The sequence below is a fragment of the Alosa pseudoharengus genome, unplaced genomic scaffold, assembly GCF_046254945.1.
Source record: "Alosa pseudoharengus isolate Yale_2024_CS ecotype anadromous, Long Island Sound unplaced genomic scaffold, YU_APseudo_1.1 YU_APseudo_1.1_scf_9, whole genome shotgun sequence".
NCBI classification, from domain to species: Eukaryota; Metazoa; Chordata; class Actinopteri; order Clupeiformes; family Clupeidae; genus Alosa; species Alosa pseudoharengus.
In genome coordinates this window covers 5,747,946-5,765,984 of record NW_027468881.1, presented here as the reverse complement: position 1 = coordinate 5,765,984, position 18,039 = coordinate 5,747,946, and the positions used below count along the sequence as shown (strand labels likewise).

The 18,039-nt window shown below is 46.4% G+C and overlaps 1 protein-coding gene across 1 annotated transcript in view; it reads right to left on the bottom strand.

Annotated features, from left to right (window-relative positions):
* Positions 1–4,758: 4,758 nt before the first annotated feature.
* The window catches only part of ptpn1 (protein tyrosine phosphatase non-receptor type 1), a 52,689-nt gene continuing 39,408 nt past the window's right edge, over positions 4,759–18,039 (bottom strand). The window contains exons 5-9 of the mRNA XM_076275733.1: positions 14,349–14,486; positions 13,061–13,270; positions 10,453–10,614; positions 10,204–10,316; positions 4,759–8,388 (exon numbers count right to left, since the gene is read on the bottom strand). Of these exons, the coding sequence (XP_076131848.1) occupies positions 8,109–8,388; positions 10,204–10,316; positions 10,453–10,614; positions 13,061–13,270; positions 14,349–14,486 (903 nt within the window). The 3' untranslated portion in view covers positions 4,759–8,108. The remainder of the gene's footprint in view (positions 8,389–10,203; positions 10,317–10,452; positions 10,615–13,060; positions 13,271–14,348; positions 14,487–18,039) is intronic.

Sequence of the window (18,039 nt, the reverse complement as noted above, 5' to 3'; positions counted from 1 at the left end):
GTGTGGGTAGTGTGTACCTGGTCAGTGTGGTGTGTGGTGTGTGTGTGTGTGTGTACCTGGTCAGTGTGGTGTGTGTGTGTGTGTGTACCTGGGCAGTGTGTGGTGCGTGTGTGTATACCTGGGCAGTGTGTGGTGTGTGTGTGTGGTGTGTGTGTGTGTGCGCATGCTGTGATGCTCTGCACATGTGTGTGATTTAAACAGATGGGCAGTTGAAGAAAATGAAAGGAGGCACACACACCACACACACACACATACACCCATGCACTCACACACGCACACCACACACACACCCATACACTCACACATGCACACCACACACACACACGCACCCAAGCACTCACACACGCACACCACACACACACGCACCCATGCACTCACACACGCACACCACACACACACGCACCCATGCCCTCACACACGCACACCACACATGTATACGCAAACACCACACACACACACACACACACAAGCCCATCCATCCCAGTTACTGAATGCTCAGCTGAAGGCCTGTGGGCAGTAGATCTGGCCTGGTCATGTGTGGGCACCCAGTAGATCTGGCCCAGCCGGTCGTGTGTGCGTCCTGGTCTGCATCTGACTTGTGTGTGTGTGTGTGTGTTTGTGTGTCCTGTGGGCACCCAGTAGATCTGGCTCGGACGTGTGTGTGTTTGTGTGTGTGTCCATGTGTATGTGTGTGTGTGTGTCTGTGGGCACCCATCTGGCACGGTCATGTGTGCCTCCTGGTAGGTCTGTGTGTGTGTGTGTGTGTGTATGTGTGTGTGTGTGTGTGTGTGTGTGTGTGTTATCTGGCCCGGTCGTGTGTGTGTCCTGGTCTGCATCTGCTCACAGCTCATCTAGCCTTTCTGCAGAACAGGTAGGAATGAGCAAGAAGAAATTCCATGGTGTGCGTCAGCTTAGCCAGCTGATGGGGAGCTGCTGTCTCACACATCCATCCCAACACACACACACACTCATGGAAAAACACTCTTTCTGTCAGTGTGCCCTGTATCTTCTGTGTCATGGCATTTGATGTACAGCAGACTTACGTGTAGAGTATGATAACTTGTACACTAGGATATGTTATGTATATCTTATAGAGTAAACGATTAAGCGATTTTGTATTGATATCTTGACTATGTTGTATTGATAGGCTGTGGTTATAAATTAGGCTATATTGTTTTGATATGCTACAGTTGTACATTAGGCAATGTTGTATTGATAGTCTATTTTGTATTGATAGGCTATGTTGTATTGATAGTCTATGTTGTATTGATAGACTATGTTGTATTAATATGTTGTATTGATAGGCTATGTTGTATTGACAGTCTATGTTGTATTGATAGACTATGTTGTATTGATATGTTGTATTGATAGGCTATGTTGTATTGATAGGCAATGGTTGTGCATTAGACTGGTGTCGTGCTGCTAAACCAGTGCAGAAGTGTTCCTCTGAAATCTGGGTGTCGCTCCACCGAAGGCCGACGTTCAGACACATTCACACATTCTGTGATTTGAGGGTTGACACACTAGCACCTCTCAGCCAATCAAACCAGGCCTTACTCTGAAGCTCAGGCCACTGTAGCCGTTTTTCGACCGACAGAGAACTCATTCTTGAACCGGTTCCATTCAGAATTCTTTGAACCTTGGTGCTATCTAGTGAACCAGCCCACATTTCCACCAGTTTGGAACCAGACATGGATGCGTCATCAACAATGGGTGTTGCATGCAAAAACAAAGTTAATGAGATGCATAAACAGGAGAATGATATTAACAGTTTTATGAAAACAGCAGAAATTAGCTGTTTGAAATGCTAGTCAACGTCTGCAGTGTAGTGCTAGTTGGCTAGTTTTGTTTACTCATGGCAACAGCTGATATGGACGGAAAACTCATGCTTTTAGCCTTCTCCCCTCTGAATGGTAAAGTCACACGCCCACTCTGGTTCGCAGGAAAAACCAACTGTTTTCTGGTTCAAGCTCCGAACAGTGCCACGTTCCAAACCGTGTTTTGTTTGGTCGAAATGCTCCGACCGGTTCAAATGTTGGTTCACGAACGGAGCCGGTTTCCTGTCGGTGGAAAAGACCTAACAGAGGCCTGTGGGCTGGATGACAGTTGGGCCAGCACGGGTCCCCTCAACACGTGGTTTAAACCTGTCTTAGTGTGGTTTAAACCCCCCAGATGTAATTTATGCTGCGTTCCATTTGTCTGCCCGAGTCGGTCACCTGAGCTAACAGGAAGTTGCAAAATAAATAGACCCTGAAGTTCTATCCCATCTCGTCAGCTTGTTCGAACCCAGAGTTTGAATTTCCAAGATGCGAGCCTTAGCTATGCTCTGTTTATTAGTAGTTTTGTCCAACTTGTGTCGCATTAAATAATTCGTAGAAACAATAGTGTCCAAGCTGTTTGTGTAAAATACTGGGTTTGCTATATCTGGTAACAATTGCTAACAGACAATTCCTAACAAACGGAAGACTTGTTGACAACTGAAAAGTAACCAGCTCAAGATTTTATACAGGTGTGACAGCATTCTGTATCACTAGTCGTTTTACAAGACAACTGGGACACGGCAATAAACCCATCTCGCTGTGGTTTAGACCCTCCACATGTGACTTAAACCAATCTCAGTGTGATTTAAACCTGTGTGAATGTGGTTTAGACCGTTCTCATGAGGTTTAAACCCATCTTAAACACATATTATGTGTGCGTACAGAGAAACGTGTTCAGATATGACTGATAAGCATGTTTGAAGACACCACACATACAGTAGTAGGAGACTAAAGCTGGAGTGGGAAACGAGACTGAGGGACTGATGCTTATCCTTCAACATCTGCTGTAAATATGGGTCATGTTTTTATAACAGAGGTCAGTAGAGCACTGAGACGTTGGTCTATCTGTGCTGTGGAGGGAGAGAGAGATAGAGAGGACAGAGGACAGACAACAGACAGAGAAACAGATAATCAGATAGAGAGGGAGAGAGAACGAGAGACTTCCAGAGCGAGAGAGAGCTCTTCCAGATTCCCTTTCAAAGAGACCAGCGAGACACCTAGTGGTGAAGTTGAGCACTGCGCACAGTATTAAGCCATCAGGGATAATAAGGCCAAATCAGATGGAGACCTAAATGTTTATCACATTTATAAACTTTTGAGGTGCAAGGCCGGACTGTCCTGTAGTTCGGGCCTGTCGATGTGAGCTGACCCGTACACCCTAGCTGAGTAGGCTGGACATCACTAGTGCTCCCTCTTGTGTTCACATCTGGAAATGCATCTAGCTGTCAGAGTTGGTCTGGCCTGCACAAATCTTCTGCAGCTGTTACTGCGCTGGTCATTCTGACAGGCTACAGCTAAAGAGAAGATGCCCTCATACTGAACTCTGTCCCAGCCAACACTCACTCCAGATCCGTCTCACACTCACTCCAGATCCGGCACACACTCAGGCCAGTACCGGGCCAGAGAACGTGCAGCCTTTGAGCCGCATGACTCATCTGTTAAGCTGTGCACCCATAAGAACAATCCCACAATCCCCCAGTGAGGCCCTGAGGTGGCAGGGGTGGGAGCAGGAACGGGTGGCGGCGGACGGGTTAATGATGGGGTTTCCAGTAAGGGCCTCTCCTCCAGTCGTCAGCAGCCTTCCAGAGAACCAGCCACGATGTATGTGACTCACCTGACGTGTTTGCCTCGGAGCCGAACCAATCTGTGGGAGTGTGGAGGTGGCATACCAGTGACAGCTGCTGGTTTTATAAGTACCAGAGGAAATTCTAAGCAGCAGAGCTGGATCTAGGGGTGGCAAGGGGGTTTGCTGATTTAATGGCTGTAGATGAAGCCATGCATACCAATCATACCAGAGATGTTATGGTGAAGTTTGTGTTGTTAGTAACTAAAATGGACTTTTCAATTTTAGTCACTAACAACACAAACTTCACCATAACTTCAACAGGACAGCGTCTTTAAAGCAAGACTGTGTGTTAATGGTAACAATGTAGCTATATAAAAGGCATGTAAAACCTTGCTAACACCATTGACAACCAAAATCTTGTCAACTGGTGATTTTTGCTAACATAAGCAGTGTGGTGTTGTTAAAGGTTTCTGTTGTGTGCTTCTACCCGGAACACAGAGCTGCAAAATGCCCTGGGGTCCGTTTCCTATTCCCATAATGCCCTGGGGTCCGTTTACCACTCCCATAATGCCCTGGGGTCAGTCTCCCATTCCCATAATGCCCTGGGGTCCATCTCCCAAAAACATAGTTGCTAACTATGACAGCAACTACCTTGATAGTGTCACTGCCAAATGTGAGTCCGTAGATTTGAGTTGTGCATGCACAAACACTTAAGCTTCATATGGTCACATGACATTTTTCATTTTGGAAAATTAAAAAATAAGAGCATATTTGTTCTTACTAAAACATGAACAAAATACGACCGAATCAACACCGTATTTCTGTATCATTAACGTGTCTGTAACTTGTGATTCAACTCAGATTTGGCAGTGACGCTACCACGGAAGACGCATCATAGTTAGCAACTATGCTTTCGGGAAACACTGCTGGCCGGCTGGTGGGAATAAAGTGCATTCTTATCTGTCCATCACATGACCATTTACTATCGAAATGGATTTGAAGATGATGGCATAATCAGTTTCCTAATAAAGGCATACCACAAAAAGTAGCAAATTGTTACAGTGTTTCAGTCAGTCACTGAGCGCGTGTATGTGTGTGAGAGAGAGAGAGAGATTAATGGACTGAGGTAGAGAACACAAAGAGCCAAGCAGCTTCAGAGACATTTGTCTTTATTCCCCTGGCCCTTGTTCTATCTGAAAATAAAAATCTCCAACGCACATCAGTCAGATCCAACTAGAACAAAGCAGTAGCTTTTTTTTTTTTTTTACAAAAGAAAGGAATATGACGATGGATAATAATGAATAAAAAAATAAAATGATACAAATGGTTGGTGAGCACATCTAAAGAAACAGACAGACAGAAACAGGAATCCCTGGGCCCTGGGCCGCTAATGGGAAGGCCCCAACTTCGGGACCGTCCCCACAAGCGCCAGTCTTAAAAAACAACAACAGCGAAAAACATTCGTGACCCGGAACACAGAAACCTGACTGGAATAGAGTGAGTACAGGGGTCAGTGGGAGGAGCCTAATACATTCTAGACAGGTCCAGCTATGTGGACACAGGAAGGGGCTCGTCGATCTCGGAGCGGACCCAAGCCAATAGCAAGTCTACTCGCACCGCTACCAAGCCAGACTCACTCGTAGCACCGGACGAGCACAAACTGCCGCCCACACATACAGACAGCCCTGTCAGAGCTGCGGATCAGCCGCCATGTTGGGTGAGGCGGCTTGTCAGCGGTCAAGCTATCGGCCATGTTGGGTGAGGCGGCTTGTCAGTGGCCAAGCTGGCGGCCAGATTGGGTGAGGCGGCTTGTCAGTAGCCAAGCTGGCGGCCATGTTGGGTGAGGCGGCTGGTAAGTGGCCAAGCTGGCGGCCATGTTGGGTGAGGCGGCTGGTCAGTGGCCAAGCTGGCGGCTATGTTGGGTGAGGCGGCTGGTCAGTGACCAAGCTGGCGGCCATGTTGGGTGAGGCGGCTGGTCAGTGGCCAAGCTGGCAGCTAATCTGTGCCTCTGCTGTGTATAACCTCAAACTCGGGCCCAAGTACGTTGGCAGCTTTGACATTCAAATAGAGCACCGACCGACAGGGCAGAGGCATTAGGACACTGGCTAACTCATGTGCCTGTGTACACGTACACACACACACACACATACACAAACACACGTGTACACACACACACACACGTGTACACACACAGACGTACATGGCCAACCGTAGACCACCCTGCCGTGAACAGGGAGCAGCGACTGGCTTGTAAAGGGTGAGTAGATAGTGCTGCAGCTCAGCCCGCCCACACCCACACACACACACACACACACACACACACACACACACGGCTGACTGGCCCACCCTGCTGTGAACGGGGAGCGGAGTAAACAGCTCAGCAGACAAGATCACAGTAATGACCAGCACCATGATCAGAACATTATAATCAACCTCATGATCAGACCACCACCGCACCAGACCTGGACCAGAACCGTGCCAGAGCAGAACCAGCCTAGAGCAGCTGCTCTACAGAACCCCCCTGCATCATAACCAGCACCTCTGGGCTTTTGAATCCCTACGCTGGCGTCTTGCTTTTTGGTTGGTTTGACCCTGTGTGCCTGCCGTACGGGTGCTGCGGCTCGGCCAGGGGGCCGGTTGCTTTCTCCTCTCGCCAGAAAATGCATTTGTATTGCTAGCAGACGGGAGAGGAAGGGGGAGGGGCCAGGGTCACTGCATCCTCATTGGCTGAACCAGGAGGGAGGGGCCAGGCTTGCTGCATCCTCATTGGCTGAGCTGGTACATTTGTGCGTTAATGAGGCCTCCCATGCACATGAGCACCTGGTACTCAACATCAACCCCCCCATACACACACACCAATCTACATCACACACACACACACACACACACACACACACAAATCTATATCTCCCTCACTCACACAAACTCTCGCACCCCAATCTACATACCTCTCACTCACACACACACACATTTTACTGGACACAAAGACTAAATTAAGAAATGTTTGTATAATGTACCCCCCCGCCCCTATGTTTCTATGAGTGTGTGTGTGTGTGTGTGTGTGTGGACTCAAGAGGGGTAATCCCTGGTTGGACAGGACAACCTGCCTGCAGGTCACTCACTCTCTCACACACACAGTAGATTTCTCCATTTACTCGATTTTCTCTTTCTCTATCCCCCGTAATTCTAGCTCTCTCTCTCTTCCCCTCCATCTCCCCCTCCCTCTTCCCATCTCTTCCCCCCCTCTCTCTCCCCCTCTCTCTTCATGTCTCTCTCTTTCATTAAAACATGATCAAGTGCAAATTCAACACCTGCAGTGTGTGGGAGTCGCACACCTCACACATCCCTGCTTCTCTCTCACACACGTTAAGTTTCCCAACAGATGTCCTCAGGACATACCCCACTAGTTAAGGATGGGAAATATAAGGTATCTATACACACACACACACACACATATATATAGAATTCCGCTGTAAGGAACGTATGCGTAGAAACTCCTGCGACCACCAAATGTCCCCATGTCTCCAGGGTTGGCAGAGAACTACAACAATCACTATTACATACATATGCCCCCCCCCCCGACACACACACAGAGGTATATAACACACACACACACACACACACACACACACACACACACACAGGTGTGTAGGTTCATAGACTTACACATGGCTGAAACGAAAAGAGCATGTCCCCCCTATTAACAGAAGGTACACGTGCACACGTGCACACGCGCACACACACACACACATATCTCTGTCTTGCTAGTCTACATTCAGCCTACGGGGCAGTCAGTGCTCCCCTCTGGAGGAAATTTAACATGGGGGGTGGGAGCTGTGTGTGTGTGTGTGTGTGTGTGTGTGTAAAAAAGGGGGCGGTTGTGGTCAGTGGTCTGACGAACAGAGCAAAATCTCCCCAGAGGGGGAGCGCAACACACTTCGCTACGCCATCCAACTCATCAAGAAAAAAAATCAGCCGTAACAATAAACACACCCACACACACATTTTTCTGTATATCTGACTCACCCTGTGTATCTCTCTCTCACACACACACAAACACACACACACACACACACACACACACACACTTTCCTTGATGCAGCACTTTAAAAAGAGCAACAGATGCTACGCTGCTCTGGTTGTTGTATTGACAGTGACACCTGAACAAAAAGGCCCTGAGCAATTGAACAGACTGTGCGTGTGTGTGTGTGTGTGTGTGTGTGTGTGTGTGTGTGTGTGTGTGTGTGTGTGATGAAGGGGCACACTACTGTATTATTGGAGGAAGAAAACAAAAACAAATTTATAAGAGAGGGAAAAAAAGAAGAAAAAAAAAAACATGTCCCTGTCAGTGGTCAGAGAGAAAGAGAGAGAGAGAGAGTGAGGACAGACAGCCAGATAAACAGACAATCAGAGAGAAAGAAAGAGAGAGAGAGCGAGAGATGGAGAGAGAAAGAGAGAGAGAAAGAAAGAGGGAAAGAGAGCGAGAGCGTGAAAGCAGAGGATCAGTGGAACCAGGTGCGGTAGCACACGTAGACTCCCAGGGCGAGCGCCGAGCACACACACACGTTGGCCAGGGGGCTCCAGGTGGGGGCGGCAGAGGGGCCGGGGGCCGGTGTGTGTGTCTGTGTGTGTACGTGCGTGTGAGGCAGCTCCGGCTCCAGCTCCGGGGTGCGGGGGGGCTTAGGGGGGGCCGCAGATACAATGTCCTGTGGAGGGGGAGGGGGGCGAGGAGGGGGGGCAGGGGGCGCGTCGCCTACCACTCTCCTCCGCATTCGCATTTCACTAGACACACACACACACACACACACACACACACACACACACACACACACACACACACACACACACACACACACACACACACACACACACACACACACACACACACACACACACACACAGGAGAGAAACAAATGATAAGAGTTAGGATCAGAGTTAGTGCTGGGCGGTATGACCAAAAATGTATATCACAGTATTTTTCAAAATTCGCGGTATATGACGGTATTTTTTCACCATGCATAATCAGATGTTCACAGCATTTTCTACAGGTTGAGAGAGTAATTGCTGCAGTACATTGACTAAGGATGGTCTATTTTACTGTCATGATGTAGAATAACTCCACACTAGTGGTAATGCAGTTTTGCATGGCCCCAGAAAATGATGCTGTTTACAAAGAGCCACTCATGATTCTAATGAAGAATCTAATCAGAATGCAAAGACAATTGCAGTCCAAATTTTACTGTGCAAATTTCACAAACATCTTGTATAAAACCAATACAAAAAGTAGTGCAACTTGCAATAATTATACTTTTTTGAAAACGATACAATTTAAAATAAAACCTCTCTGTTAATATGCTTACTCTGTCAAATAGGCCTATCAGAAATGTATTGTTATTGTGTTTACATGACGTTAGTGGTAGGCTAACATTAACTTCATGTGGATGTGGATGTCTTGTTAGCCTGCCATGAGCTTCGGTTCGGTTGGCAAAACATTAACAAAAAAGTTCGTTTTGGTGCACTGATGACAGTCAGGATAATTTCTAACTAGCCAGCTAGTATTGCTCAGTGCATGTCTATAACATGCTTTACTTGCTACCTGGATAATTTCAGCGAATATTCTTAAGGTGAGATGAATGATAAGATCATTAAACTTCACTGTGTTCGTTGGGTTGCTAACTAACGACATCACCTACTAGCCAGCTAGTTACAGCTGTTGAACAATCTCAATAGAATTTTCGTGACGGTAAATCCTTTTCAATGCAGTATCCCTTAACGTTTTTCCTTAACTAAAGAAACAATGTAAGATATCATTCTGTGCAACACCCTTAAATAAACCCCTTACCTAAGGAGAAATTAAGCCTTAAGGGTCATACTTCAGGGGAAAAACTGAAGGTGTTTTGTGTTTACCCTCACTATGCCTTGCAGTGGCACCATGCGTGCGTGTGAAAAAAGTCCCGTCTGAAACACTGTTGCGCGGCGCAGCGTTCCAAACGTTGTGTAATCAAATACACCGGTATGGCGGTATATTAAACATTCATATCATAACGAAAATATACACCGGTATACGGTGCCGCTCAGTCCTGCACATTCTCTCCACAAAAATAAATCACGCTCATCAATCTCCTACTCAATCCCCTACTCTTGCAACTTTTGTGAATGTAATTGAGTGTGTGCATAGTGTGTGTTTGTTTTTGTGTATATGTGTGCTTCTCTGTGGGTGTTTGCTTGTGAGGATATGTGTTGGGGGGGGGGGGGGGGTGCGTGTGTGTTTCTTTCTTGTGGGGCTACATGCCCACCAAGTTTCGTGCAGCCCCGTTTTTCAGTGTCCTGGGAATCATTGACACAAATGTACTGAAAGAAAAAAATAATAATAATCCGGAAGAAAAAAAAAACTCTGGCTAAACCTATATAATAGCTTCTCTAGCAGAGCGGTCATAATGAAAGTGTTCAGGTAGAGGTGTGTGTATGTGTGTATGTGTGTGTGTGTGTGTGTTGTGTGGTATACCTGTTGGTATGAATGTGTTCAGGTAGGGGTGTGTGTGTGTGTGTGTGTGTGTGTGTGTGTGTGTGTGTGTGTGTGTGTGTTGTGTGGTATACCTGTTGGTATGAATGTGTTCAGGTGAGCCGTTCTGGTCATCCTTTAATCGGGGAGAGGGGGGTATGAATTCAGGAGGCACATCCTCCTCATTGGACAGTTCTTTCCAGGACTCCTGCAGGCGGACACACACAGACACACACACACGGCTCAGCTGAATATGAACCTGAAATTCAAAATTCATGAACGCATTGACTTGAAACACACAGACACAGACAGATAGACAGACACACACACACACACACACACACCTGTATTGAGGTGTCTCCCATGATGCTCTTGGCACCTTCGATGACGGCGAGGTATGAGAAGCGGAGCTGGTCGGCGGTCTGGATCAGCCCCATCCGGCAGCGACGCATGTCCAGCAGCACATCCCGGATACACACCGACGACGGTTCCTTCCGGAAAGACATCTGCACGCGCACACATAGACATAGACACAGACACACACCCACACCTCTAATTACATGCCTGTGTGTGTGCGCTTGCACATGGGTGCATAAATATCAGTGAAAAGGCATATTGCCTAGTTTAGTGTGTGTGTGTGTGTGTGTGTATGTGTGTGTACAGTAAATACCTGCAGCGCTGTTTCTCCTCTGTATGCACACCTGGGTCTGTAACTGTACGCAGTGTTTGAACACCTGAGCCTTTATCAGTGTGCATTTGTACGTATGCATACTAAGATATTAAGGACAAGTGTGTGTATGTGTGTGTGTGTGTGTGTGTGTGTGTGTGTGTGTATCCATGTCAGCACACATTCTATGTGTATCTGTCCGTGTGTGTGTGTGTGTGTGTGTGTGTGTGTGTGTGTGTGTGTGTGTGTGTGTGTGTGTGAGCATGATTACAGCATGTGTGCACACTGCATACTGTACGTGCATGCCACTGCGTGAGTTATTTTTATAGTCAGTAAAATAGAAGTTTGTGTGATTAAGTCCTTATATTATATATAATTAATTTACTTTGTGTACTGTGTTTTGACAATAAATTACCTTTAAATAGCCAAATTAAGCTAAATCAAGGTCAGTGTTCAAATTACTGCATGCAAATCACTAAGGTCTTCATCAGATACACCATTACCTGTTGCAATATAGCTGTGCGAGCATTCCTATATTACGTCTATTTCTTTGATAGTTTACATTATTTGCTACCACATATATAGCCTAAGTCGAGTTATTACTAGGACTCAACACGCAGTGTTGTGCTGTGGTATGCTATGGGCTTTAATGAGTGCATTTCGGGCAGCCTATCCTACATCTAGGAAATAATTATTGAACAAATTGCAGTGTACATGACATGACCGACATTACCAGTACTGTCCGAATATTAAATAGATCGTTTGGAAGTTATGGTAAAATTATACTAGCATGAACATTGTGCTTTCATCACGTAAGCACACTACGATCACAGTTGTTATGTATGTCTCGTCAAAATTCACTGATGGAGGAAGGTTCGCTTTATCCCAGAATAAAGCACACAAGTTTCACTTAGGCTATGCGGCTAGCCTATAACTGAGCACTTCGCACTGATCATGTAGTGGTGTTTTCTATAGCCTATTCGTTAACCTGTCGTTCTTTGAACTTTGTAAAAATGCTGTGAAATGTCTGCGAGATGCTGCTTAGCCAAGTTCTATGTGTAGCCTACTTCCCTTTGAATGGCTCTGAAACATTTAAAAGACGAGCCTCAGTGTACCTGTTGGCTTGCCTTCACTATCCGCAATGTATCCGAAATAGTTCCAGATTTCACTTCGACCTTTTGCTTTATCCTAGCTTGACATAGTCATACTCAATTCTAGTCAGAATATGAGTCTGATACTGCTCCATTGGGACGTAATTATGGGGCGTGTTTCAACCGAAACAGGGGGGGAATGCCTCTGCACTCAATTGGATAGACCTAACCAATCAGAGCAACAAAATAGCTTACCGTGAGGTGTAGGAAGAAAACACACGAACCATCCTTCTTCTCCTATATCCCCTCCGTTTTTAAAAATAATTCTGTTGAACAGTGATATGCTACAAACATGTTAAACAGCTGGGAAAGGCTGTCGCAAATCCCTCGAACAGGTGGTCAATCAGAGATTTCAAACGAACGAGGGAACGTGTTGCAATGCAACAGCGCTGTTTCCCCTTGATGAAAGTGAAACCACGAGTTTTCCCACATCTCAACTTTGGCCAAAGTTTTCAGAAATAATCGTTTTCAGTGATACAACCTCATTAAATAATATGAATTTTCAATATGGGGTCTTAAAAGCCATGTATCCTTCTAGCCACAGCGTTTTTGTTTCAAACATAAGCCTAATCTAAGCATGCTCAGATGACGTGATAGACCAGGCGCTGTTGCTCACCTGTCCATCATCGTAAAGCCTGATTTGATTGGTCCGCCTGATATAGGGCGAGCATACTTCCACCACAATGAAGCAATGCCAGACCGAACTTCCCGACCTCAGTTGTGGGCGGGACTAAGTTCGGAATGGCACCCAGGCTAGCTTTATCCACAAGCCGAGGACGGTCGGCAAAGAACTTGTGTTGACGTTTGCTGCGCACTCACTCACTCAGAGCTGCCTGCTTGACACGCCCACTTGCCTAGATGCGTGCAAGGAGCATGGAGAGTGGAAGCAGTCCACACAGACACAGAACGCTAATTTTTAAATAATGTATCGATTATAAAAACGTCAGAAATAATATTGTTTTTAGCGTGAGGGCATCGTGGGACACAGTGCAACACTAGTGCGAGTAAATACGTGTGTGTGTATGAGTGTGTGTGCATCCGTGAGTGTGTGTATCTGTGTGTATGGACATTTGTGTGTGTGTGTGTGTGTGTGTGTGTGCGCGTGTGAAGGACAGACAGGTGAGCAGGCCGTACCAGTAAGAGGCAAGTGTCCACGAGACAGAAAGTTCCGGAGCGTCCGATGCCGGCGCTGCAGTGGACCACCACAGGCCCCTGGTCCAGCCCGAGGCAGCCCGACTCCCGCACCTTAAACAGGAAGTTGAGGAAGGAGGCCGGAGACTCGGGAACCCCAAAGTCCGGCCAGGTGGTGTAGTGGAAGTGAAGAATCTCCCGAGTTTCCTGAGTCTGGGAGGGAGGGAGAGAGCGAGAGAAAGAAAGAGAAAGAGAGAGAATGAGAGAGAGAGAGAGAGAGAGAGAGAGAGAGAGAGAGAGAGAGAGAGAGAGAGAGAGAGAGGGGAGGGGGCATTCTCAGTGTTAATGTAAGGACTTTAAGGGACATGTTAAGGTAAAGGTTTAAATGATATTCCATATGGGCCTGAGTGCACACATCACTACCTGAGTGTGATCAACTCTGAATGCTTCTATAGAGTCTCACGGTGGCTCTCCATGTGGGAAGGAAGACTGTATATCTAAGTGTTGGTGTTCATACATGAATCATAACCAGTCAAGTTGGTGCAGAAGTTATTAATAAATAATAGTTATGTAGCTGGATTGGTAAAGTACGACTGATGGGCATCCTAAACCTTCTTTACGACTGATGGGCATCCTAAACCTTCTTTACGACTGGATACATTCTGAAATTATTTTGTGAGTGCGGTCACTTTAGAAGAGGTAGACTTTGCACTCAGCTGCAGCCTGCAACCTCTCACTTGTATATTGTAAACTTCACTTTAGATTTTCTACAGCAAGAGTCTTTTGACAGGATAAGAAAAGATAAGACAATACTTTAATGTCCGTTTACACAGAATTTTGTTTTGAATTACAGCTCAGCAATCAGCATAGAAAGACATTTAAAAACAAAAACTAAAAAACAAATGTGCTATTTGCTAATTTAACCCTGTGGAAAAGACCTTAAGCAGACCACTCCGGCTCATCAGTCAGCTCCTGCTCCATGCTCACTCCTGCCTCACAACAGCTACGCTTCATGCACCAGACACTTCGCCTGTTGACAGACTTTGCACTTTGGCCGCCTTTCAGTAAGAGCCCACATCTCTTGTGCTGGTTGCTTCACTAATCCCTAGTGTGCGTGCACACGCGCGAGTGTGTATGTAAGTAAATGTCTGTCTGTGTGTGTCTGTGTGTGTGTGTGTGTGTGTGTGTGTGTGTGTGTGTGTGTGTGTGTGTGTGTGTGTGTGTGTGTGTGTGTGTGTGTGTGTGTGTGTGTGTGTGTGTGTGTGTGTGTGTGTGTGTGTGTGTGTCTCACCTCTAGGTTCTCCAGCTCCAGCTGGCGTACAGTGTAATAAGACTTGATGTCTTCGGAGACCAGTGTGAGTCTGAAGTGTGTGTCCTCAAACACAGCCTCCCTCTCCTCCCGCTCGGGCCAGTACTGCGCACACTTTATCTGCACAACAAACATACACACATAGTCAACACACAACATACATGTACATACAAGCACGTGCACACACACATACACACAAATATACATGTACATATGTACAAGCACACTCACATATACATACAAGCACACAAACACAACACACAATGTACAATCCCACTCACCCCCACACACACGTCAGTGTCAGCTGTCTTGGTGTGTACACACACACACACACACACACGTTAAAGGCCTGTGACTCTTATGTGCATGGTCACATCCCCCTGAAGGCCGGCTCAGCCTGCAGTAGCAGTATAGAGCCCACAGGGGGAGACAGAGAGCAGCATCTCCTGACCCTCAGCTGCTGACTGGTGACTGTATCCTACAGTCCCTGCAGGCACACACACTAGAGTGCGATTCGGGCCTCATATTTCTGTCCGAACCCGGCCCGCGTCCATCAGAGTTGCGTCCGAACCCGACAGGCATTTTCATTTTTATGTCCAAACCCGATCCGAGCCCAATGCAGATGATGCCTCAGTTATTCCCATGCTAGTGATTAAATGTTCACGTTTGTGGATAGCCTAGTCTTTAGCCCACTAAACAACTGTCAAAATGGAATTCTTCATTGTCCACAGAATCAGATGAGCGTGCATGCACGCAGGAGGTCACACACAGCGCACATTTACACAAGAGGCCCAAGCAAGCATAGCCTATTGAAATAGAATTCTAGTCCTACCATTGACGAAACTTCTTGAAAATGTAAGTGTTGAACTGAACTGCAGTCATTGAAACGACAGTCTTTCTGTCACAGATACTTATGCAGCATTGATGTTAATTGGGACAACTCAAGGCAATCCTCTCCTCAAACTGAATAAGACAGCCTTATACCGATAGCCTATGTCTTTACCACAGCATGCAACGCAAATACCTCCGCATAGTAGGCCTAGACTTCCCTTTGTTTTCTTTGCTCTTAAAATCTCCCGATAGCCTAACAACTACAACGTGGCCCAAAATAGCCTGTCTTGCGCCTGAAATGCACATGCGTTGTCACGGCTGCATAAACAAATCATGCACACAAGAAGGCGGCTGTTGTAAGTCCATTTTTAAATGTTATTTTATTCTCAAAAAACAAACTTTTGGCCCCAGTCGCAACTGGCTGGGGCACCTGCACCGGGTTTGATTCCCGCCTCGTGGTCCTTTCCGGATCCCACCCCGACTCTATCTCCCACTTGCTTCCTGTCATTCACCACTGTCCTATCGAATTAAAGCCATAAAAAGCCCCCCAAAAAAAACATTTGCATCATGTGAAGCAGATCTGTTGGCTAACCAACATAAGCTATTTTAAGTGGAAAACGTCCAATGCCATATCGCGCAGATGTGTCCGAACCAGAGCAGAATTTCTAAATATTTGTCCGAACCCGAGCCAACCCGTCAGGTATCATCGGGTCCCGTCGGGCTCGGGTCATGTAGCCACACTCTAGCGTGCACACACACACACACACACGCACACACACACACACACACACACACACACACACACACACACACACACACACAGCGTGTGGGAAACTTGCATGACTTGCTCACAAGCCATGCAAATGAAGGGCGCTGATGTAAATGCGTTCATTTACATGTGCAGTCTATTTACTGGCTGAGGTATGTCCAACTCCGTAACCATAGATGGCGATATGGCCCCTTTTGTTAATTACGGGCCTTTTCTGGTTTTCACAGACCAAACAATTTAGCTGGCGGCAAACTGGACTTTACAGATCTGTATATTGATCTCATACGGACTGTGCGCTTTAGCTGTTTTACAGTAATGAAGTGCACGCCATCCCTTGTGGCTCTGGTCATCCAGAGGTCAGTTTGGGTCCAACGGAACGGATACATGCGGGACCGCATTATCGGTGTTAGTCGGACTTCAATTCAGAATTTCAGAACATGAATTTTAAAAGGTCCAGTCAGGGATTTTGCACAATTTCAAGCCATTACATTTTTTGTTCCCCAAAGCCTTGAGCAAGGCGCCTAACCCATCATTGCTCCCCGAGCGCCACTGTTGCTGCAAGCAGCTCACTGCGCCGGGATTAGTGTGTGCTTCACCTCACTGTGTGTTCACTGTGTGCTGAGTGTGTTTCACTAATTCACGGATTGGGATAAATGCAGAGACCAAATTTCCCTCACGGGATCAAAAGAGTATATATACTTATACTTAAACCATGCGTGTGGAATTTCTCTGAGTACTGAAGGTAGGGGTGAGCTACCTCTTTGAGTACTGAAGGTAGGGGTGAGCTACCTCTTTGGGAGTACTGAAGGTAGGGGTGAGCTACCTCTCTGGCGTGTTTTGTTTGGTCATTGGTTGTGCGTTTTTTGCACACAAGATAAAAAACGAAAATAAATAAAATATAAATTTAAATATAAACATAAGCACAAACAAACATGACTTCCTGCACAATCCCTGAATGCATCTTAAAAGTCCAGTCAAGTACATGATGTCATGTAAACCATCCTGACAGAATCTGACGCTACGCCGCTCTCACACACACACACACACACACACACACACACACACACACACACACACACACACACACACACACACACACACACACACACACACACACACACACACACACACACACACACACACACACACACACACACACACACACACACTAGAGGGTGACAATTTTTCGGGATTCCCGCGGGTTTCCCGCAGTACGGGAGTAAATTTCACTGTTGGTAACGTGATTGGGACGGGACAGGAAATAATAAACGGGAGCTGGCGGGAAGCCAGAGATTATTAACTTAAAAAATGACGCTGCAATGCAGTGAGTGCGCCCCATGGAGGTATTATATATAACTGGAGAGAGTGACTAAGTCCCGCCCTCCATACAAATGAATGGCGGAGGCTAGGCTAGTAAATCCGGCCAATTCATAGTCAACGCCATCTTGAACACTGGGGTTCGGATCCAGCGCCAGTCGGCTCTGACCATGCGCCAAGTTACAAAGCTGGAAATGACGCATGGACCAACGTCGATTTTTATTGGATATTCTGTAAAAAGAGAGTCGTCCTCCAGTAACAGGGTGGCGATAATGCACATAAAGTCCTTGCCTCATAACAAGAAGAAGAAAAAGTTGATCGGGAACGCGCATGGAGTCCGAGTGGAGTCGGCATGAAGCGCAACTTAATTTCATTGGATAACACAGCGGCTCTAACTAAAAGCGGTCTGCCTCACTGATCTATTATAGATCAGTGGGTCTGCCTGCTGTCCTGCTGCAAATATGCATTCGAACATGACGTGAAATATCCGTAGTTGAACTATAAATAAACGATTCGGTTTTTAGTGCCAAGTGTAGCGCATTTTTACAGTCTATGATTAGTTTGTTTTTTATTTTATTGTTTGCCATCTCAGCGGGTGCTCTAAACGTATTTTAGCGTTGGCCCATGACCAAATCAAGCCAATAATAGCCAGTAGCCACAATAATGACTGGAGCCAGAGCCCTCAATAGCCACCCTGTTTTGAAAATAATATTAAAGATAGTATTGAAGATAACGCACAGAACGGTCAGCCTGAGC